At 40.1% G+C, this 25,173-nt stretch overlaps 1 protein-coding gene across 3 annotated transcripts in view; it reads left to right on the plus strand.

Moving 5' to 3' along the window:
- NCOA4 (nuclear receptor coactivator 4) overlaps positions 1–14,736 on the plus strand; it is a 40,373-nt gene extending 25,637 nt beyond the window's left edge. For all 3 annotated transcript variants that reach the window (XM_089680045.1, XM_089680046.1, XM_089680047.1), the window contains 5 exons: positions 3,960–4,061; positions 6,053–6,202; positions 8,761–9,768; positions 9,992–10,084; positions 11,929–14,736. In XM_089680045.1, coding sequence (XP_089536171.1) covers positions 3,960–4,061; positions 6,053–6,202; positions 8,761–9,768; positions 9,992–10,084; positions 11,929–11,934 — 1,359 coding nt within the window. In that variant the 3' untranslated portion in view covers positions 11,935–14,736. The remainder of the gene's footprint in view (positions 1–3,959; positions 4,062–6,052; positions 6,203–8,760; positions 9,769–9,991; positions 10,085–11,928) is intronic.
- The last annotated feature ends 10,437 nt before the right edge of the window (positions 14,737–25,173 follow it).

Here is a 25,173-nt window from a genome sequence, read left to right on the forward strand (position 1 = left end):
CTGCTGACCTGACAGTTGTGCAGAAAACCATCATTGACACCCTCCATAAGGAGGGAAAGCCTCAAAAGGTAATTGCAAAGATGTTCCCAAAGTGCTGTAGCAAAGCACATTAATAGAAAGTTATGTGGAAGGGAAAAGTGTGGAAGAAAAAGGTGCACAAGCAGCAGGGATGCCCGCAGCCTGGAGAGGATTGTCAAGAAAAGGCCATTCAAAAGTGTTGGGGACTTTACAAGGAGTGGACTGAGGATGGAATCAGTGCATCAAGAGCCACCACACACAGACGGATCCTGGACATGGGCTTCAAATGTCGTATTCCTCTTGTCAAGCCGCTCCTGAATAACAATGTCAGAAGCGTCTTACCTGGGCTAAAGAAAAACAGACCTGGTCTGTTGCTCAGTGGTTCAAAGTCCTCTTTTCTGATGAGAGCAACTTTTTCATCTCATTTGGAAACCAAGGACCCAGAGTATGGAGGAATAATGGAGAGGCACACACTTCAAGATGCTTGAAGTCCAGTGTGAAGTTTCCACAGTCTGTGTTGATTTGGGGAGCTATGTCATCTGCTGGTGTTGGTCCACTGTGCTTCATTAAGTCCAGGGTCAACGCAGCCGTCTACTAGGAAATTTTGGAGCACTTCATGCTTCCTTCCTCAGACGAGCTTTATGGGGATGCTGACTTCATTTTCCAGCAGGACTTGGCACCTGCCCACACTGCCAAAAGCACCAAAACCTGGTTCAATGACCATGGGATTACTGTGCTTGATTGGCCAGCAAACTCGCCTGACCTGAACCCCATAGAGAATCTATGGGGCATTGCCAAGAGAAAGATGAGAGACATGAGAACGAACAATGCAGAAGAGCTGAAGGCCGCTATTGAAGCATCCTGGCCTTCCATAACACCTCAGCAGTGCCACAGGCTGATAGCTTCCATGCCAAGCCGCATTGAGGCAGTAATTGCTGCAAAAGGGGCCCAAACCAAGTACGGAGTACATATGCACGCTTATACTTTTCAGAGGTCTGATATTCTATGTACAATCCTTGTTTTATTGATTGCATGTAATATTCTAATTTTCTGAGATTGTGGATTTGGGGTTTTCATGAGCTGTAAGCCATAATCATCACAATTATGACAAATCACGACTTGAACTATCTTGCTTTGCATGTAATGAGTCTATCTCATATATTAGTTTCACCTTTTAAGTTGCATTACTGAAATAAATGAACTTTTGCACGATATTCTAATTTTTCGAGTTTCACCTGTATATTGCACTTATAGTGTGAAAACTTACAGTGCAATATGCCTATCCAAATACGTATAATAAATAAAAGTAAATTAACATAAAATAAAAAATTGCCGCTAACATATACAATGTTCCCACATACAAATACTAATATACAAAAATGCAGCACAATATTATAAATATTAAATATGCATAAATCCTTGCTCTGTGACAATAATTAAATACCATATAAGTGCATATTCTGTGTGGTGCAAGAACAGGATCCTCTTCTGAGTATGTCAGGACAAGCAGTAACATCTAGTACAGTATAGGATTACAACAAAATGGCTCCCGAGACCATGTGACGGTCTCCAACAATAAAGAGCAGTGTATATATAGTGTTGATTTAAGAATAAGGTCAGCCATAGTATTCAAGCATCAAGCAGGTCATATGTAGGCAATGTTAAAGTTTTAAATGAGTGGTGCAAGAACAGGATCCTCTTCTGAGTACGTCAGGACAAGCAGTAACATCTAGTATAGCACAGAACAAAATGGCACCTGAGACCATGTAACGGTCTCCAACAAAATGGTGCCGAGACAGGTGTTAACACATTACAATCAATGAATGGGAATAAATACATGACTTGTCCATTCGACTGCTTCTGATGAAATCACATGACATAACGCGTAGGGCACGCCGATGACGTCGAGCCGTAACCGGAGTACGTTCCGCCATCTTGGATAGGGGATCCAATGCAGTTTCATTCACAAAATTACTATACAAAGAGATATTGATCCTGTAGTGTCCCAGAAGGACACAAATAAATGTAAGTGGGAGATTTTAAGAGTTTTAATAAAGTTTACAATGATTTGATATACTTCACCATCTGGAGCATTTTTTCCATTTTCTGTGGTGCGTTTTGGAGTGTGGAGGAGCAGGAGGAGTTGGATATATATACCAGCAAAGGGAAAGGCGCACGTTTGACCTGGCGGTGCATTTTGGAGTTTGGAGGTGCAGGAGGAGTTGGAGAATGATACACAAGTATACCCACACGGGTTATAGGGAAAGACGCGGTTTGACCTGACGGTTTGGGTCAAACCAGAAGGTGAGCGCATAAGTGTGTTGGAGGTGGATCCAACACTGAGGGGTCACACGATATCACTGGATGAATATATACAGAGAAGAAATTGCACATTTAGCACTTAGAGCACTGAGTCTTAAAGGGACGGTTCACCAAGATTTATATTGGGACACTATTATTAGATAAACGCACAGTGGATAGAATTCAGATAATGCATGGTATTATGAGGAAGTGTGCGTTACTGTGTTGTATTTAAAGCTATACGTTTTGAGCACAGAATATGCACTTATATGGTATTTAATTATTGTCACAGAGCAAGATGTATGCATATTTAATATTTAGAATATTGCGCTGCATTTTTTGTATATTAATATATTGCACATACTGTTGAAAGGAAAAAAAAAGTTGTTACAGACATTGAAGAGGCTGAGAACAGAACACGTAGCCTCCAAGTGATCACTTGAAATGGCCATATTGCATAAATGCTGCTCCTACAATAAAAACTGTCTTCCTGCACCTTACTGTTAAAGTTGGAACGAATGGTTATGGTTTGCCAGTGCCTCAATAAATGATGTGATGCTGAAGTACTTATTTTCCCCAAAATGTTTTTATGTAGGCTCTCCGGTACAAGCGAATAGAGACAAGAAAACTAGGGGAAGAATAGGTGTGCGAATGGAATGAGAACAGAGAGGAAAGAGGGATGGGTGGGTTATGAATAATGATGGCTTTGTGTTTGTTTGGATGCACACAGTGTAGGGAGACATAACCCTAGTACTTGCATGCAAGAGTGGATCCATAGGATGTTTTAAGAGAGAGAGCTGTACTAAAACAGAAAAAATAGGGCAGTGGTCATAGCACAAGCCTAAATTGGAATATAGGCAAGCATTAAACGATAAAGAAGCTGCATACACAGTAAGTGATTAAATCATCTGCTGAAAGTGCTGAATTACTGAGGAGTTAATATCACTTTAAGGGCCAGTGATGGACAGACCATAACATGGTGCTGAATTTCTTTTCAGCCATAGTGGGGGTGGGGAGGGAAGGGAACTAAAGCTGGCTTTAGATGGGTAGACTTTTGAACAAAATTATTAGGAAAAGCATGTTCTAGGAAAATTTGTTTTTCTAAATATTAAAGGAGTCAACATGAATTTTCAGAACAACATAACAGGCTCACGAAATGCCCAGGCAGGGGCAGAGCTAAACAATCCCATACAAAAGTAGATACAGGTCAGTAGTGTGCATTAATTCAGCGCAGTGCTAACCATAACTAAGGAGGATTGGCAGAAAAATCAAAACCAAAATCAACATTAATTTTTGACCGCGGTGATAATAAAATTCAAAGATGCAGGATGAAATATTTTTCTCCAAAACAAATTTCTAGCAGTATATGTGCTTTTTGTCTTGGTAAAGTCTGTTCATTTCAAAATCAAATTTTGACATTCGAATATTTTGAGAATTTTTCTACGATTATTTCCTAAGACTTTTCCCAAGAATTCTCATTCGAAATTCTATTTTTGGCAAGTTTAAATAAAAAAAACAAATCTACTGATAGATCCCTTGACTGACTTCAGTCCATTATAATTGTATGTATGCTAATAAATGTTTAACATCCCTCATGTTGTGTTTTTTTTGTTTTTTTGTTTTTCTTTCTGTATTTCAAGAACTGTGAAGCAAGTCCAGTGATTGTCAGCCCTGTACCCTGCAGTTTTGTCACTCAGAATCCCTGGCTTCTCAACAATTGTTATGTTCCTCCAATTGATCAGGTACATTAACTCTGCAATGCCTGATATCATGTCTAGACAATTACACTTGAAATAGAATAGTTTAATAGGAGATGGGGGAGATAGAACACACTTACCTTTTGAATTGCAACAAGATAAGAATGTTCGAATATTTTAGTAAACTATATGCAGACATTTTTAAGGCCCCTTCTGTCCAAAGCTATTCATTTTGGTTTGACAAAAGACTTTACTTGGCCTGGCAGCTACTTTTTATATTTAATAATTGGAAACTTTACAGACAGCATGTTCTTACCAATACACTCTGTATTAGAGGGTTCACTCTGCAAGCATGGATTCTATCACCCTATTCTAAATGGATGCAAGAGAAGGAGGTTGTATCTAATGACGTCAAGTTTCTCAAGCAAAGTTGCCAAGGTGCAAATAAACACCTCAGCTCTATCCAAAATCAACCTGGAAAAAATTCAGACAATCTAGAGTTTAAAAGGGAACTCTCATAATATAAATATGAGAACTGACATTACTGACTTCTGAAAGACCTGTGCTCCATGCTTGTCATTCTTATCCTTCTTTCTGTACTTGGTAAGTCAATAAATATTTGTTCCAGGTCATTGATTAACTAATTAGTCAAAAAGGAGAGTGATGGCCCTGGAGTATGTGCCTTCCAGAATTGGAATTTTGCATAGTGCCAAAAAAAAGCAATCTTAAACGCTGTGGAGTTGTGGAATCATAGCTATTCTCTGGAATTTCTTGCATATAACAACAAATTACGTAGCTTTACACTAGGGTAAAGTTGTAAAGGCTCAAGGTTTTTTACCTTCATGAATTCTATGTATGAAGGTAAAAAACCTTCTGTGTACAGCAGCCCCCGGCCAATACTTACTTGAGCCCCAATGTGATCCGGAGATGTGCACAAGAGCCTTGGCTCTCTGTGGACTCTCCCTCTTCACTGGCTGAGACAGCAGCGGGAGCCTTTGGCTCTCATTGCTGTCGATCACAGCCAGTGAGCCAATGAGAAAAGAGATGGGACAGGGCCGAGACATAGCTCTGTGTGTAAATGGATACGCAGAGCAATGGCTCGCAAGCGAACCTGCTTGCTCTGGGGGCACTTGGCAGGAGGGAGGGGCCAGGAATGCTGGCGGGGAAAAGGAGAATCGGGGCTGCTCTGCAAAATCACTGTATAGAGCAGCGACGTGTGACAAGTTTATTAAAAAAAAAATGTATTTACCTTTTTAACATTGTTAATGCCAGAGTTTCACTTAGTAGTACCAATTATGTACTGCAGCAGCTAGGAGGTAAACAGGAACTGCATCTAGAATTAAAGCCATGTATACATTTGCATACATATGTATTTTTGGTCAAAGTATTTTATTTTTTGGTATATATTTTGATAAAAATTTTCAGTACATAGTTTTTCTGGTCCGCTTCAGTAATGCCTGCTCTACATGTTGTAGTTCTCTTTATAGCAACTGATAATGATTTGCTTGGTGGGGGAGTACTCATGTTTTTGTTTTGTAACTGTAATGTGCAGCATTCAGGTGAACAAAATAAACAAAAACTTATTATGTCAAAGCTTATGTAATGCTCAGAAATTTGGTATTATAGCACAGAATATAACTGGATACTAACATTTATAGGTAAAGTTGATCAAGGGAATATCCGATTGCCTCTCGGGGGATCAGGAGGAGCAAATTGGATCATGCTTTGCTGGGTTTTTTTTGCCTTCCTCTGGATCAACTGTGGATGTAGTATTATAACTTTTTTTTATGGTTGAACTGGATGGACTTTTGTCTTTTTTTCAGCCAGACTAACTATGTAACTATATAGCACAATTGTAATCAGGGAAAGTTTTTTTTTTTTTTTTTTTGCTTTTTTTCTTGATGCCAGATTTCTTCAACATGGGCCACATGACTAGATCTTTTATAGGAAACCATTTGAATAATCCATTAACATGTAGCAGTAACATAGTTTGATGTCCTGCTTAGTTAAGAAGTTGGCAATGTTTTTCTTTTCAGAAACCTCATTCGGGAACTTTGAGCCCATCTCTGTCTGAATGGCTTTTGGAGGGCAAAGTGACAGGCATTTCTTCATGTCCTGCTTTGTACATTCCAAGCTCTTCTCCACAGGATTGGCTACTAAACTCAGACATCACTGGACATAATGAGGTATGTTCTACATAAAACCCTTTTTAGTAGTAGCCGTTCTAATTATTAAAGATGGCCTGTACAGATAGTAGCAGAAATTGTCATTGCTATCCAGCTTTTCACTTTTTTGCTGCCACCAATGTATGGCAAGCGTATGTCAGCAGCACATGGACCTGTCAACAGACTCTTCATCACTTTAGTATCTGAGTCTGTTTAAATTTTCGGAGCCATCCTTTAGCTTTTTAGCTGTAAAGCCACCTGATCACTCTCAAATAAATGAATGTGTATGCAGTGTGCAATGCACTCATATGAATGCAAAGGATGTACAAAAACGACAATTGCATCAAACTTTAGGCTTTTGCCGGAGTGAGAGTGGCAATGCTAGGGCCATCATTCACGGTCATTTCTAAATTGATGACTTGTAAAGGCTTTTAAAGCCTCGCCTATGGACAGTTTTGGAATCTTTTAGTTTTTCACTGTTTCACAGGCGTGTACAGTTTTAATTCTTGCTATATACTTGACACAACATCTTGTATATTTTACAAAAAAAATTGGTAATATATTCTGTTTGTGTACACCTAAATTTACCTGTATTTTTTACTTGAAATATGGGTTTGATACACTGTTAAACTAATGCCATTTGACATCAAATAAATTTGCAACTACCAGAGGTTGTTTTTTTTTTTTTTTTTTCCTCCAAGGTCTTTCCTTTCAGAAAAAAAATATGTTTTTGGGTTTACATAGTCTTCAGGTCTACAATTAATATTTTAACACAAACAAACTACATACATAACTTACAGAATTTGACATAGTTTGTGATCTATGAGGTCAGCACTCCAAACCAGCCTGGTCTGCCAGTCAGTTGATACCATAGCAGGGGTAAGTCAGTGGATCATAAAATTTTAAGTGACCCTCCTAGTCACCTAAAAGTGCAAAATGTGCAGCATTGAGGGAAAGCAAGCACTAATAGTGCTTAACCACTACCCTCTTGCTATCTATTTCTTTTCCATTCTCTGTGATCAAGCCTCTGCTGCCTTCTATACAGGCAGTCCCCGGGTTATGAGCAAGATTGGTTCTGTAGGTTTATCCTTAAGTTGAATTTGTATGCAAGTTGGAACAGGTACATGTTTTTAAGGGTTGAAACTCAAGACAAAAAATATTTTAAGTTTTGGATAGCATAGGGAAGGGTTAAGTGGCCATGTGGTGATGTGGGATTGCTGAATGGTCTGCTGGACAGTAGATGGCCGACTGGCCGTTTCCGTGACCTGCGTGACATAACGCTGCCTCTGTTCTTAAGTACGAGTCCTTTGTAAGTCAGGTGTTTTGTAACTTTGGACCTTGCTGTATTTCCCTGTTGGTCCATTGCTATGATCTGCAGCCTCAATTGCAGGTATGGAGGCAGGGCCAAGCTCTCAACCTTAGGAGCTGGAACTGTATAACATAAATGCTCCATGTCTTGAGCATGCCTGCCTTCTGTCACTGCTGCCCATTTAATACTTTTATAGTATAACATAACTTTTTGGTCAGTTTAGAGACCATTAGGGACTTCTGCACCATTTTGTTAAACATTTCAAAACAACTGGACATTGACTTGATCAATACACTCACTAACTGCATCATCTGTTAGGTTCCATGCACACTGGGCGTTTTAATAACGCTGGTAGCATTAGCTGTGTAAAGTCACACTAAAAACGTGAGTATTTTAGCGTTTGCGTTTTTAGCATTGTTTTAAACAAAAAATAAAATTTTTTTTCTAAAAAAAAATGCTCAAACGCTTGTTTTTCAGTGTTAGAGTGTTTTTACGGCTAAAAAACTCCTCTAGCAACCCACTAGTCCTGGGGCTTATTTCAGCCAAAAAAAAAACACTGATTAAACCCTATGTGTGCATGGACACATGATTACATGCTGGGGAGTTTACTGGCTGTAGAAAAAAATGCCAAAAGCCAAAAACAACAGCTGTCAAAACGTCCCGTGTGCATGAGGACTTAAAAGACCCTACACGTTGTTAAGGAAATTGCTCTTGACAAAAAATGGGTCCATGCTACTCATCTGCTTGATTTTAGATTTATCTGCATAAGAGTCACAAGTGGACAATTAGTATGAAAACCTTGATTTGTTTGACCTAGAAAGTGCTTACTCATAACGTTACATAGTAACTAATGTCCATTATAGACTTTGAGTAAGAACTTCAGCATGCAAAATTTTGTATGGGTTTTTATTTTATTGGGCCTCTTGACCTTTTAATAAATTGAGCAGATGAGTAGCAGGGACCATGTTTACCTGGACTTCTGTATTGTGCGGTGGGATCAGGCAAGGTCCATGAGCCATAATCTGAAAATGCTAAGGTTGATAATGCTTGTCGATCTCCCATATGGCAGAAGTGAGATTAATGTGCAAGGTACTGTTTGAAGCCTGTACTGTGATGTCATCATGAGATTCCGTAAATTAACTGCTTTGCTCAGTTCAACTGCTAAAATACTTTATATTCAGAATCCGTAAATTAACTGCTTTGCTCAGTTCAACTGCTAAAATACTTTATATTCAGAATGCACTCATTTTACTTTTTTCCTATTTAACAGTTTTCAGAAATGCCTGCACCACCCACATTTGATATGGAGAAAATTTGGGGTAAACTAGGGGAATTACATAATTGGTTGCTACAATCCCAAAATAAGGAATCTTGTCCTGAGAAAACTGGAGTGCGCACACGTGAAAATTCAGAGTCCAGCTCTTTCTCCTTTGAAAAAGTTGAAGATGTTGACTTTGATTTGGAGGATCAGGAAGAGATGGATCTTTCAGAGTGGCTCATTTCCTCAGCCACTACTGAAGACTCAATCAGTGACGTGGACAAATGGAAACTCCTCTTTCAGCCATTTGTTCAGGACTACAGCATTAGTGATTGGCTCCACAAAGTAGAGTCCTGCAGTAATTGCTGTGGTGGAAATACAGCTGCCTTGGAAATTGAAAATCTTGGGAACCTCAGATGCTTAAATGAGCAGCTTGGTGGGAAGAAGGCACCTGTGTTTGTCGATGAGATGTGGCTGTTGAAGGAATCTCAGCCAGTTTTTAAGATGGAAGAAATCTGCAAAGCTAATGAGCCCTGCTCTACTCTCTCAGAATGTGTTTGTGATGAAAGCTGTGAGAAGGACGCTCTAAGGAAGTGGCTTTTGAAAAAAGAAGGCAAAGACAAAAATGGCATTCCTTTGAATCCAGAACACATGGCCAAAGACAAGGAGTCTGAAAAGTCAAAACCTTCCATAAATATGTGGCTGCATCCATGCAAAAGAAATTCTGGAGACCAGACTTGTACCAAGAAGACAGAAGAATGTGATCCCTTAATTAGGCACTTCAGACAATTGCTTGAAACACCTTTGGCCAATTGGGTTGTTGAATCCGCTACAGCAGAGAAGGCAGAAAATGAAATTTCAAGTAGTAAATGGAAGCTGAACCCCGAAGAGAATCTTTCTCCATTTCATTTGCCTCTAGACACTGGTTGCTGGGTGTTGTCTTCAAAGAACATAGATAACGTGGAAAAGTCAGCACAGCCTGCACTGGAGGATAAATGGCTCTTACGTAAAAAAGCTCATGTAAGTATATAGATAAGACATTTTAACTAAGGCATATGCTGTATGCTTTCTTGCTAGAGACATTAGCCAACATTTTTAATATTATATTTATACCAATGTTTAGCTTTTTTTGTATTTTTTTTTTTTTTTTTTTTTATAATCAATACTATGGGTGACAGAATGCAGCAATTTACCCAGATCTGCCTGTGTGTGATGAGACTTTTTTTTTTCTTTTTTTAATTAGGAATATTATGGCCTTTCCAGTGTCTGTGACCTTTTTACCTGCATGAAGCTAGCAGCAGACAAAGACCAATGGCTGTACCGCACTCCCTTACAGGTATGCACACATTTTAATTTAGGAGTACCTTGTGTTGTCATTTTGTAATAGAACAGGGCAAATAGATTTGCATAGTATTGGCCTGTTACATTTACGTGCTTTAGGGTACAAAATATGGTTTCACCTGCAGGCTTTTTATCTTTCAAAACATTGGGTGACATTTGGCAGGTAACGTGGTTAGAATATCTCCCCACCACAGTGGCTAAGTGGTTAGAACTACCTGGCAGCACTGGGTCCGCTGGTTCAAATACCTGTTTGCATCTACAAAGACACAGTGGGTAGATTATTGGGCAAATTGGCCTTTGAGGGCAGAGACTAATGTGAATGCACAATGTGCAAAGTACTACATAAATGGTCATTGCTTTATAATAACCTAATCTAAAGAATGATTCGAAATGCCATTAGACATACAAAACTGAAAATGTTTTGTGTGGCACTAACATCTAAGACATCTTTTCTTACACAAGCTGCAGTAAAATTAGTCTTTGTAATTGCAGTACATGCATAAAGAATATGCTGGTAACATTGCTCAATTTTCTGTATATTTATCTAATATAATTACCATTGTCATACCAGCATGTGACAGCCAGTTGGCAATTCTCCTTAACTTGATTGTTTACAAAAAAGTGGGAGATTTTGTTCCAGCAGCTATCACGAGTGCAAGGTGACTTCCCAAACGGCGCTAATTACAGCCTAAAATGTTGCAGAGCTGGGAGAACTGTTAGTCTTTAAAGTGTTTGCTTTTTGTCCATTTGGGGGAAGGCACAGGAAGTCTTGAACTGTCAAATTATACTGCTGCATACAGAAGGATTGCACACAGGCAACTAATATTGTTGGCCTACCCAAGATACCATCTCCTACTTCCAGCATGCCTCGTTTTTTTTCTAGTGTCCTAGGAGGATGGTTTGCTACACTCCCATGGATCTTAAAGTGTTACTGAACCCGCAACAGTAAAATCAGGCTGTATATGCAGTAAAGCATGTTTGTTATACTCACTGTGGAACGTAAGGGGTTAATCCTCTGCCTTGTGTAAAAAGGCTGTTTGATTCTTTCTTCTCTGCCCCTCTTGTTGAAATGACCACCTGATGCAGACTCAATACGTAGTGACCTGCACATGCTCAGTTTGGTGTGTATTGCTAGAGAGGTTTTTTTTTTTTTTTTCTTTCTTGGGAGAGTGCATGTGATCAGCACAGGGCCAATCAGCACTGTCCAGACAGAGGGTCCTCCTAGACCAGAAAGATAACTCCTTGTTCTATTCTATTTTGAATGCACATGTAATCTAAGAAAATAATTTTTGAAATAAATGGTCTGTTGACAGGGTCTCTTAATGCTCATCATACATTACAGTGCTGTGGCAGTTTATTAGCTTTCAACCACAAAGCATTCAGTGGATCCAAACAATCTACCACCAGCAGTTTTGCTTATTTTAAGGTTATACAAATTTGTTGGTTGTAGATCCCTTATGTGGTTGAAAACTGACACAATATTGCCCAGGTGTACAGTTGGCATTAGGCGGACCTGTGTTTTTTCTAAGCAGCAGAAATATGCAAGCACAAGGCTCCTAAAACACATATAGTTTAGTGGATATTATGTAATTCAGAAATATCCTGTGACCAGACTGGTGGGAATATGCAAAACAATGAGTTTTTGGATGAAATTTTTGTTCAGCTAGTCAATACTAAACAGTCTTTGATGTGCTTATCGCTTAGTTTTTTTTTGTTTTGTTTTTTAAATGTTACCAAAATTGTTCAATAAATAAAAGAAAGTGTTGTATAACCTTGTTGGTAAATATGCTGAAATATAATAAAGAGTATTCTAGTAATTATGGAAATATCTCATTGCAGATGTGAAGCAACTGATGAAACTTTGGTCAACCACGCACACAGAAATCTTAATGGAAAAGACTTACTAGCTGTTTGCCTGCTACCTTTTCCTCAGGATTGTTTTCTTGCTCATAACATGTATAGAAATGTAACATGTAATGAAATTTCTAAATTGAAACTATTTGGGTTACAATGTAATGTTTCTTGAAAATTACCTTTAATTCCTAGTAACAGGAACAGTATTTTCATGATGTGGGGTTGTAATAATGGAGTTTTCAACAATTTTTTGTGTGTCTGAGATCTGTTTTGTTTTTAAAACAAGGCACACTATTGCTTAAAACAGCATTTGCTTGTTCATTAGTTTTTAAAGTAAAGCTGTATTAATTTTAACATGACTAAACTGTAGGCATACACATTAGTAAGTACTCAAGGATGTCTGCATGTGATTCCTCCCAGTAACTCTGGAGAAGTTCTAAAATGCAACTTACACATAGCAGCTATGTGTCTCTTTCACCTCATATGCTCAGTGAAGCAGTTCATCATAATGTTGGATTAATAGGGAAGCAGGAGGGGATGTAACCAAGCACAGATTCTGGAACTAATCTCACTATTTGCATATTACAGATCTGTGGCCTTTGGGGCTTTACATAGTGTGAGGACATGCAAACACCTTTTGTACACGTGTGCCTGCAATTTAATACACTTAAAATGATCATACGTTGACTGTAGGGCTACACTCTCTACAATCTCTCTGCTACTGATAGATGCAACTACATATTGGTAATGCTCTCTTTAGCAGCACATTGAGGTTTAATAGCCTAATGCTGAAGTAGCAGTTTTAATCTTTTTTTTTTTTTTTTTTTTTTCTCTATATTCACATTTTTTTGCACGTAAGTGTGGGATGAAAAATATTTAAACACTTGAAGTACATTTTTGGTGCTATTATAGAGTCTTCTGCATGATAGAATTTCATATTGTCTATAAACAATCAAAAATGTTATAACATCTAAAAAGGTGCATGTGGCACTCAGTGGTAATCATTTGAACTGTTCATTCCGAGCTAAAACACACCTGTTACTCTATCTTTAAAGGGCAGTCACACTCTTCATCAAATGTGAGAAAAGTACACATTTGGATTCTGTCCGGAGAAAGTTTTCACTTTCTGGCCATAGAGTATAATGGCTGTGTTCAGGGCTTGCATTGAGAGCACCAGAAGACAGTGCAGTGGTTCTACTCTAACTGTAGAATTTGTTTTATGTTCTGAAGAGCATCAGTAGAATCAGACTTAATGTACGTCTTGTTACTGACTCCATGGAATAGCAATGATGATTCCCATGGTAGACTACTGCTTTGTGTATGCTTAACCTGTTGACGCCAACAGTACAAATATACGTCCTCTCGGCGGCTGGGCCTTGACGCCAAGCTGCCACGTATTTGCGTACCAAAAGTAAACAAATATGTGCCCAAAGCGCGCACCTTGCGTGCTCCTGGCACGTTTGCCGGCGCCCCACAGAAAGGTCCCAATCACTACTTGCGACTGGGACCTTTCCGATCATGTTGACAGCCTTTCATAATGCTCACATGACCCTAAACACTGCCTCCTGGCATCAACCTCTTTAAAGGGTCAGGAGGCTCTGGCACCAAGGGATTAAAGAAAAAATGCCCTGTAAAATTAGCTGTGAGGTCAGACAGGATGTTCCCCTTTGTCATATGGTGACACTACAGCCAGCTAGAGGATGGCTGCTTTGACACCGCAGTCAGGAGCCTGTCTCCATCTCCTGGCACTTGCCTGAGGCAAGCATCAGCAAGAGGAATGCAGAAGGATGGGAGGCTGATGTGTCTTGCATCCATCTGCATGCTTCTTGCCAGTGCTTGCCTCAGGCAAGTGCTGGGAGGTGGAGATAGGCAATCTCCAGCAAAGCAGCCATCTCAAGAAGGGGGCACAGGGTCTGCCATTACAGCTCGTTTCACAGGGAACCTAGGATAAAGGGACAAAGTAGTACATGTACTTTTTCCCCATCATCAACTAAATAGTGTTAAACAAAAAAAAAAAAAACATCTGTGTTAAAATGTCATTCTCTGTGGCAATGAATGGTGGTCCCTGTAAGACTCAAAAGTCTAGCCATTAGCATTTACCCCATAGACGAACAGGTGAAATGTTCATCTGTTTGTCACCAACTGCTCATTTTAGGTGGTATAGAAAAGCAATTGCACACCTAAGCAACATTTGTTTGAGAATTGAACATTTCGCTGAGATAAAATAGTTAGCTCTTACTGAGCCAAAAGTGTACTTTAGGGGTTTTCTTTTAGAGCAGTATACCTTTAAGTTACATTTCCTAAACCTGAATGAGCAGGAAACTTTCTCTAATCTTTTTCATTTGAGCATTTTGCACAGAGCGATGGGAAAAGGCAATCTATTTTAAATTGTCTTTTAACACTTTATATATATATATATTAAAAGATCTTTTGTTTCCATTGCTTCCATAATTTCTTCAGTTAACAAATTAACCTATATATTTTTATCGATAACCTACTTGGAAGCAGATATTTTAGTTCTTTTATTTTTTAATTGCGCTCATATTATTGTTACCCATTTGCCATCAGGTAAACCATGAAGGAGTTTGATGCCACTGGCTCTTGAGTTGATGACTCGGATATTCCCAGATTATGCCGTTGTTCAACTGAATTGCTTCAGTGTAATGTATTTTCTTATGTGATTGTGCCATCATACATCTAAACATGCCTTTAATCATTCATTATGGGTAACATATTCATTATAAAATTACTTTCCTTAGTTATGGTCAATTAAAGAATTGGAGCAATAAATAAGATTGTGTAGTATTTTATTTTTTTATATATATACTTTATTTCTTATGCAATTATTTCCAGAACTGAAATCGTGCTTGAGGGTACAACACTTGGATACCTGAAGGAAAGAAATATGTTAAGCGAGAAAATGTTAGTAAGCTGAACTGCGCTGAGAGATGGACAGCTCACACAAAATGTATTTTACAAAAATATCCAAAATGGGTTTTTTTGCTATTCATTGCCAAGTTCCTTCTGGAAATGCTTATGACCCTGTAAAAAGCATGGACCCAGTGATGTTGGACCAGCATTAAATCCTGACAGACCAGTTCCAGCCTCTGTATGCTAATTTTCAGTGTGATATTACCTGCAGTTTGTTACACACTTGCAGGCACAAACTTCATACATTACACTTTTTATGTGATTTCCATGTAATTTGAAGCTCTGGTGTCTGCTAAACTGTGCTAATGCTCCTGGACTTCACTACTTTGTAATGTCTCTCTAGCACCCTTTCACTGTGGACTTGGCTTGCCAGAAGATATTTGATAGCTTACGAAGACCTAAAGGCACTAGCAAGCCCCACTAACCAGCATTTGCTGGGGGTGAAATTGGCAGGTTAAAACTTGCCAATCAACGGGCACTGGTGATAACGGCAGTGCACGAACCCTAACCCTTTCAGTAGGCTTAACTTGAACAGACCCATGTTTAGGAACCCAGCAGTCAGCATAAATGCCTCAAGTGATTATGTTTTGCCTATAAATCTAACCACCATCTAATTTCTATGGTTTACTTAAAACCTGTTCTGGTGGCAGTTGTATGACTGTAAAAATAGGTATAAGTGAGCGCTAAAGGTAACAAAGCTGCTGAACACAAAAGGTACCAAAAAAAACCTCCAAAAACTCACATATAAAAAAGGTGCAGCGCTTATACATTAAATCATGCAAGATATCAAAAATGCAAGAGTGTATCCCTGCAAAACGCAGGCAGGGTATAGTTATTATACTGCCCCTTATAGTCTCAAATAACACACAGATATATAGTTCACAATCTCCCAGTGGGTAGGGTGAGGTGAAAGATCAGATGAATCTCTATCGACACACGGTGATAGCCAAAAAGGTGATGTATGGTGATATCCAAAACTGGTAAAAGATTGTGCACTCACCAGATGCACAACCAATATGCGCATGTAAGAGATAACCCCTCTCAAGGTATGGTTCCAGGACTCATCAAAGGCAAGATCTGGTCAAACTTTACGATGTGGACCCTCAGCTGTCATGCGTGGCTCTGTCCCCTATAGCTCTTTACTCTGCAGGTAGTTGGAAGCTCACCAGAGAGCCCCAGAAAGAAACAAGGAGGCCAGAATAGCGTGATACCGCTTAAGCATGCGTGCGTTTATTTCATCCAGCAACGGTATAATAAAAACAATACTGACCAGACAATAAAGTTGGCCGCCGGGACCCCAATGGTGCCGGTGGTGGTAAACGTCACTGTGCCGCAGTTCCTCACTGACGCGTTTCGTGCAACCGCAATTACTCATAGGGGGTATGCTCTGGGCGCAGGACGTTTAATAATGCATATAGACAAAAAACCGCGCTCGTTCAATCAACGTGCGCCATTTTGTAATAGACTTACGTCTTCAAACATGCGCCATTTTGTTGGAGTGCGCGCATGCGCGATTATATACGGGGAACGCGTGAGCGCTGAATCCACCGCTTCGATCGCGCATGTGCGGGCGCCATTTTACCGGAGGCCAAATATAATTGTGTCACCCCCAAGCAAGAGAACCAGGAAAAGGGGGACAAATGATATAGAGTGAGATATCGTCACTCCTCGTAAACAGGGTAACGTGTATGGGCACCTGGATATATTATCCCAGGTTGGTCATATGTAAATATTATGACAACTTACGCACATATAGATGATAACGATGCCAAGTGTAAATAATAGCAATCGCGTAATTATATGATAGACACCCTCTGTATGCCCATATTATTGGGATTATCAGTAAAAATGCTGATTACAAAGCCCTCTTTATATATATGGTGTTTACCTGAAATACTTGCCGCAACCCACCTTAAACGTATATAAATATAAATAAAGGTAATCTTTGATTGGAAAGGTGACACAAAAAACGTATATTTTAAAATTATATAAAACATGTGCATTATGTTCTTCTCACTTTAACAACAAGATATATGAAAATAAAAATAAAATACCCATAAAAATATGAAGATCCAAAAGATCCATAAAACAATAAAAATTATTATAAGCAAAATATCAATAAAATTGTATATAGATTAAAAATTAGAATTCGCAATGGTCTAAAGACAAATTATAAAAACAGGACGTTTGTAAAAACCTATTTGGCCAAAAATTGGAGATATGGTGAAAAGGATAAATATAATATCGACTAAAATGGATAAATATTTAACTATTATCTATAAAACAATTTATATCCATTTCAACGTTGAGTCCTTTGGGATGCATAGATCCAATCTCAAAGATCCATCTTGACTCCATCTGTGATACGGCCCGTTTTTTATTTATCCCTCTCCAATTGGATTGTACAACTTCAACTCCCGTAAACGTTAAAGATGATGGATCTCTGTGGTGACACCTGCGATAATGATTGGAAAGGGAATGTTCCCTGTATCCACGTTTGATGTTATAAATGTGTTCACGTAAACGATCCCTTAGGCGATCCCTTGTATGACTGCTGATCCTAATTTTGTGCTGGGTAATAGGAAGGCAGCAAACGGAGGAAAGGGTACATTAATGCCATTTACCTGCTAGGGGGAGAATCTGGGGGAATCGAGGATGGAAAAGGAGATGGGGGGGGGGGGCCTAGTAGATGACAGACTCCGCAATATAATGTAGTGTGAAGCTGCAGCAAGCAAGGCCAGCAGATTATTAACATGCGGTAAAAAGGATATTTACTCAAGAGATAAAACTATAATTCTATCACTCTACAAAACTCTGGTTCAGCTGCATCCTGAGTATGGTGCTCAGTTCTGGTCACAGGTTCTCAGGAAGGATGTGCTGGATCTGGAGAGAGTCCAGAGAATGGTAAGAAAGCTAATATGGTGATGGAGGACCTCCGTAATGAGGGAAGGTTACACACATTAACCTTATTTTCCATGGAGAAGAGATACCTAAGACGTGACATATACAAATATCTAGTTGGAGAACCCAGCATATGGACAAAAAACTATTTAGTATCACTTAACAAGACAAGTGGCCACTCAATACCGTTGGATGAGAAGCTGTTTAAACTGCGTAGGGTTTTTTTTTTTTAATACACTGTCCGAGTGGTAAGGACGTCTGCTGCTCCTATTTGCAGCAGATAGAAACTACCCTGAGCAAGATGAAGAGCTGGGTCTCAACAACCTTGTCTAATGCAAAAACCTGTGAAGTATTCCATGCCAGCCAAGGCCACTAGTCCACACATTTGCCTCACTAAGCGAAGGCCATGAGTGAACTAATTCCAATCCCACGAAGTCTCAAGGGCCTAATAGTGCTGAACTACTTCCTTTGCTGAGAGTGAAACGCCAACCTGGGCCTAGCTGCAGGAAAGTACTCGTCTTACAAAGGAACTTCTGGGGAGGAAGTCCTGATGCTTACACAAAATAAGCATGCATCGCTTCAATGATTAGGCTGTTAACGCCAGTTTGAAGCTGGATGGCAAAAAAACATTCCTTGGGAACAGATGATCCCAATCCAGTAGATCCTTCTGAACAACTTTCTGGTGTCTCCTTAGGTTGGCTTACCACCTCTGCCTGGGTCAGCCTGAAACAATGAGGAACGCTAAAAAGTCATTATCTTAAACATGTAAGAAAAACAAGGAAAGGAATAGGTCAGGAAGTACTGATCCCATGGAGTTACCAGAAGATCCACTGCATCTACACTGCTCAAAAAAAATTAAAGGAACACCTTGAAAACAGTTCAGATCTCAATGGGGAAAAATATCATGCTGGATATCTATACTGATATGGACTGGGTAATGTGCTAGGAACGTAAGGATGCCCCATCATTTGGTGGAAATTAAAATTATCAACCTACAGAGGACTGAATTCAAAGACACCCTGAAAATCAAAGTGAAAAAATTATGCAGCATGCTAGTCCATTTTGCTGAAATTTAATTGCAGCAACTCAAAATGATACTCAGTAGTTTGTATGGCCCCCACGTGCTTGTATGCATGCTCCTAATGAGATGGCGGAGGTGTCCTGGGGGAATTTCCTCCCAGATCTGGACCAGGGCATCACTGAGCTCCTGGACAGTCTGAGGTGCAACCTGGCAGTGTCGGATGGACCGAAACATGATATCCCAGAGGTGTTTTATTGGATTTAGGTCAGGCGAATGTGGGGACCATTCAATGGCATCAGTTCCTTCGCCCTCCAGGAACTGCCTGCATACTCTCACCACATGAGGCCGGGCATTGCCATGCACCTGGAGAAACCCAGGACCCACTGCACCAGCATAGGGTCTGACAATAGGTCCAAGGATTTTATCCCAATACCTAATGGCAGTCAGGGCTAGTCATTGTCTAGCCTATAGACGTCTGTTCGTCCCTCCATGAATATGCCTCCACGAGACTATCACTGATCCACCACCAAAACGGTCATGCTGAACGATGTTACAGGTCGCATTACAGTCTCCACGGCTTCTCCAGACTCTTTCATGACTTCAAGAGGGTGGAAAGGTGTTAGGCCCCTTTCACACAGTGGACTCCGCCTGCAATCTGCTTCCTCAACAGGGGATCTATCTGCTGAGTAGGTGGATGACAGGTCCATGTCCGCTCTGCTTATGCAGAGCAGACACAAACACAGCCCGCTCTCCTCTATGGGCAGTCGTGTAAATTGACCACCGGTCCATTTACACCTTACTTCAATCCAGTCAGACGGAGGGGGAGATCAGATTGGATGTAGGTGGGTGTAAATGGACACTTTTTTTTACACCTGTAGCTCTATAGCACATGCGCAGGGGCATGAGTAGCCAGGCTCATTTATGTGATTGCTGTTATGCTGTTGATGCTGGTGTCGGCTGGGACACCTCTTGAGTAAGTGCAATGAGTACCTAATAAAGGAATTGGTTTTTATAATATTGCACCATGAAGTCTTTCCGTTTCTCTCGAGTGCTTGGCATTTCCCCCCATGGATACGTTTGAAGGTGGTCCTTTATCTATTGGAGAAGTGGATTTTCGATTAACTACAAAGTTTTTCATCCTGTTATTTCGATCGATGAGGATCGGTGTGTTGCAGAGTTTCCGTAGATATATTTATGGATGATCTGCCATTATATTATCAAGGTTTTTTGGTGAAATTTTTCATATTTAGACACTTTTTTTTTGCACAAAAGTTTTTTGCTCTTAAAAGTTTTTTTTTTTTTGTATATTTTTTTGTGGTATTGGCATATATATATTTTTTTCTGGACTTATGATTTGATGATTTCTTTATATATATTTATACACATTTACTAGCGCAAATTATTTATTTATTGGTACACTTTTTATATATGGTGATTTTTTGCAGCTGGTACACTATTAGTAAGTTATATAATTTTGACCATAGGCGCTATTATTAATTTTTCCTATCTGTCCATATGTTCACATATTCAGAGTAGGTCTTGTATTTTTCAGTTACTGGAGTGTCAAACATACTATCAATGGGTAATCTTGGAGACCTTCCAAACAGTAGAAAGTATGGAGATTGTCCTGTAGCTTCACTTCGAGTACAATTATATGCATGGACTACCTTTGCTAGTGAATTTTTCCAGTCCTTTTTTGAATCTGGTGACAGGGTACGAAGCATAGATAGCAGGGTACGATTAAATCTTTCAACTTGCCCATTACCTTCTGGGTGATATGGCGTTGTGTGAGAATTTTGGATGTGGCAGTGCTTCCCTAATGTCAAAAACAAGTGATTTTCAAACTCTCTACCCATATCATGGTGAATTCTGGTAGGAAATCCGAATTTCAAAACAAAATCATTGAATATTTTGTCAGCAACAGTTTTTGCGGACTTGTTCTTGGTTGCATATGTCTGAGCAAATCTTGTAAAATGATCTATTACCACTAAGATATACTCATATCCACCTTTACATTTCTCGAGATGAAGAAAGTCAATGGAGACCATCTCAAAAGGATAAGTTGTCACAATATTGTTCAACGGGGCCCGGACAAGCTTATTTGGCCGTTTGTCTTTCAGACAAGTACATTGACGTGTGATGTAATGCTCAGTGTCCCTTTGCATATGTGGCCAAAAGAATCTTTCTCTGATTAAATTTACAGTCCTTTCTACTCCTAAGTGTCCCATCTCTTCATGTAACTCCTTCCATACTAAGTGATAGTACAACTTGGGCAACACTAGTTGAGAACCAGATGATGTTTTCCGTCTCAAAATGTTATTGTCGTCGAGGTAGAGTTTGGTCCACTGTTTCATAAGTATGAAAAGATCAACAGGTTCACCTTGTCGTTCCTGTTTGGATGGAAACTTGTTTTGGCTTTTGTACTTTCATACTTTTCCAATCACAGAGTCTTCCTTCTGTGCGCTTCTTATTGTCTCTTTTGGTATTTGAGTTACCTTCTTTGGTGCTGCATCGGTTGTATTGGCAATCATCATTGGACATAGCCAAGGTATCCTTTCTTTTTGATGTGTTTGAATTGCTTGGGTTATGCAAGTGATGACTTTGGGGTCTACTGCTTCTGAACATTGTTGCATGTATTGTTCAGGACTCAATGGCATACGAGAAAGTACATCTGCATCAGCATTCCTTCTCCCAGGACGATATTTAATAGTGAAGTTGAAGTCAGCTAGTTCTGCAACCCATCGATGTCCTGTTGCATTCAATTTTGCTGTAGTGAGGACATAGGTTAGTGGATTGTTGTCAGTATATACAACAAATGATGGACAGTAATATAGGTAATCTTGGAATCTATCACATATTGCCCACTTCATTGCTAGAAACTCGAGCTTCCCTGAATGCATGTGGTAGTTTTTCTCAGCAGGTGTGAGAGTTCTAGACCCATAAGCAATCACCTTTAGTTTCTCCTCTTGCTCTTGGTATAATACGGCTCCTAGTCCTTCTTGTGAGGCATCACAGTGAAGAACAAAGGGTTTGGAATAATCGGGGTAACCCATAACTGGAGGATGAGTTAACACTTCAATGAGCTGGTTCAGTACTATCTGATGATGGTCAGTCCAGGCTATAGACTGATAGGATGGAAGTTGACCTTTTGACTTTGGGATTGGTTTCCTCCTCTTCTTTGTCTGGTTATCTGGTGTTGAGGTTGTGGTAGGTGTCAAACCTGCTGACAATAGTTCATAGAGAGGTTTGGCAATTCTGGAGAAGTTTTGAAATTAAGGGCGATAGTAGTAAATAAATCCTAATAGTTTCCTGAGTTCTCCGACAGTCTTTGGTTGGTTGTTTCCTAAGGCAAGAACAGGTGCCGTGTCGGCCGGGTCCATAGAGTGGCCTTCTTTTGACACAATCTTGCCCAGGTATCTGACTTTATTTTGAAAAAGTTCACACTTCCTGGCTGTTAACTTGATTCCGTGTTGTTGGTAACGTTGAAGTACTGACCGGACATGCTCCACATGCTCCTGGAATGATTTACTATGGACAAGGTTGTCATCTAAGTATGGCAGGCAAATCTCATCTCTCAGTCCTATTAAACATGTCTCCATACTGCGTTGGAATTCGGCTGGTGCAGAGCTCAGACCAAAGGGTATTCGGATCCATTCATACAAACCCCAAGGTGTAATGAATGCTGTCAATGGTCGACTGGCTTCTTCCATAAATCCTTGATGGTATGCTTTCCCCTGGTCTAGCACAGAAAACCATGAACTTCCTCCTAGACTGTCCAGCATGTCTTGGATTCTAGGAATTGGATGACGGTCAGGAATGGACTTCTGGTTCAACTCTCTATAATCGCAACACAATCTTAAACTGCCATCTTTCTTTCTTACGCACACAATGGGTGAGGAATATGATGATTTTGATTCTGCAATCCATCCTCGATTTATCAGATCCTGCAGATATTCCTTAACTTCTTGGTGCAGTGGATTCGGCACAGACATGTAAGTTCTCGTGACTGGTGTACTGTCTTTGAGACGAATCTGTAACTGTAAAGAAGGAATACATCCTACATCAGAGTCATCTTTGGCAAAAGCATTGCATTCTTCCCTTAGCATTTCTTTGACGATTTGTTGATCTTCAGGAAGGAGGTGTTTCAAAGGCACTGGCGGGTCCCAGCACTCCTGATTGTCATCCCCCACCCGCGGATAAATCTCATTTGGATTTCCAATTTTCCCTTTTGGTCCTACCTTGAGTGTCTGTGGTTCAGAGGTCACCGAATTAGTAAACACATTTGCTGATTGTTTCAATTGTACTTGAGCCGGATATGTTGTTTTTATGGGCTCTACACCTCCAATCTTTGTTTGACCTGGTAACACAATGTCCCGTTTAGTTGTATTCCAAACTGGAATGGTCAGTTTGGAGAATTGTCCTCTTTGAAATGAGACTAGTGTCTCACCAATATGCAGTCCATCCGGCAGGTGATAAGCCTCACTCGGTGTAAACAAAACTGTCTGAGCCTGCAAGGACGATTTGGTGTGAGCACTACACCGGATGTATGTTAAAGTATTTGCAGGTATTCTTTGGTTCTTAGTACCAGTCTTTACGATAGCACCACTGGTTTCCCTACAGTTGGCTTGTAGTAAGCTTACACGGACTTCTGCTTTGGGGGTTGGCAGTTCCAAAGCTGTTCTTAATATGTCCACAAAACCTGGGATAACTTTCTTCCCATCAGCAACTGTCTCTTTGAATGTTTCTTCAATTATATTATAGCCGATAATTGGCTTCTCAGCCACTTTCTCATCCTCAGAGACTACTAGTGGTACTAATAACTGTTTGGTAGTATTACTGCTCGATGTAAGCTGAAAGGTTACCTCAATCCAACCTGAGAACGGAATCTCTGTCTCATTTGCAGCTTTCCCTTGGAGTACCCCTGGTCCTAGCAGTTCTTCAAACGATCGGAGCACTGTGTGTGGCAGTACTCGCTGTCTCCAGCCCTCATTGATAATGCTAACCTGAGAGCCAGTATCCCATAAGGCCTGGACAGGAGTGTTGTCTATTTCACAGTTCACAAGGCATCTCTTTCCAATAAGACCCAGTAGCTTGTTGTGCTTTTTCAAAGTGATGCCATTCACATTGGTTGGCAATTTTTCAGCTGTCGGGGATAGCCTTTGAGCAGGGCAGGTTGGTGTTTTCCTCCAGTAGTCTGCGTTTAACTTTCCAGCCAGGGCTCTGATGGTAGGTTGGGGACTAGTTTCTTTACTACTGACATGATTTGCACTTTGGGACACAGGTTTGGTTCTGGCACAGGTTACTGTCGGTCCCTTAACAGCAACCTTTTCCCGTTTAACTGATTTTGTTTGGCCGCTCTGCATTGTCTCGCCCTATGTCCAGCTCGACCACAGTTAAAGCAATGGTCACATGCAGTTCTCTGATCAGTCTTTTCACAAGATTGACAAGTCCCTGTCCTTCGTCCAACAGTTGTTCTAGGTCCTCCAAAGCCATGCTCTTGTCGAGTTCTCGAATCTTGGAGAAGTGTTTTCATATCGAATATTTCTTGTTGCAACTGTATTACTATCTTTTCAAGGTCAGAGTTACTCTTTGAAGGCTGTTGGATTGCCAGACTACTTGTTTGTGATGGAAGCAAAGGGAGGGTGCCTGGTTCCTGAGAACAATGGAGGATGTTGGCCTGGCACTCTCTTCCCTTCGTCAGGTTACTGTGCTCAGATTTCTTTTGTTTCTGCTCCCTTTCCATCTCCATGTTTGTAGCCTCATTCATCTTCTCTATGAGCAACTCATCTGAGACTGTAGGATCGTCCAAATGTTGTTTTAGTTGAAACTTGATATGGTCACTTCTCAGTCCAGTGCCCACTGACCTTAAGAATTTCTTTTGTATAAATTCAGTGCCGAAGTGTTCATCTGAACCTTCCCCTTGTGAAACGAACAGCAAACGGTCCTTCAATGCAATGGCCCTAAATAGGAAGTTCTGGGGAGTCTCTTTACTATTCTGTGATATATTGATCAATTGTTGGTATAGTTCGGATGCATTTTCCTCTTTATAATGGCTTTTTAGGATTCTCTTGAGTGGCACTAGGGTCAGTCCACTCTTCAGCTCTCGCATGCCTCTGAGACTTGACCCAGGACTAATGGCTTTCACCACAGCTTCCACAAGCTCTGACTCGGGATATCCCTTTTGCAGTCCCATGTCAATCTGGTGCATGAGGTTAGTATAGGACAGCTTATCTTTTTGTTCCTTTTCACCTATCTGACCAGCAATTTTAAAGTCCTTTCTGATTGTAACTTCTGGCAAGTTAGTATGGGAGAGTCTCTGAGAAACTAGATTAGGGTCTTGATTTGCAGGACTTCCTTTTGAGTCTTTGTCTTTAGTG

The sequence above is a fragment of the Staurois parvus genome, unplaced genomic scaffold (assembly GCF_062004578.1).
Source record: "Staurois parvus isolate SC_StPar_1 unplaced genomic scaffold, SC_StPar_1.0 ptg000234l, whole genome shotgun sequence".
NCBI lineage: Eukaryota > Metazoa > Chordata > Amphibia > Anura > Ranidae > Staurois > Staurois parvus.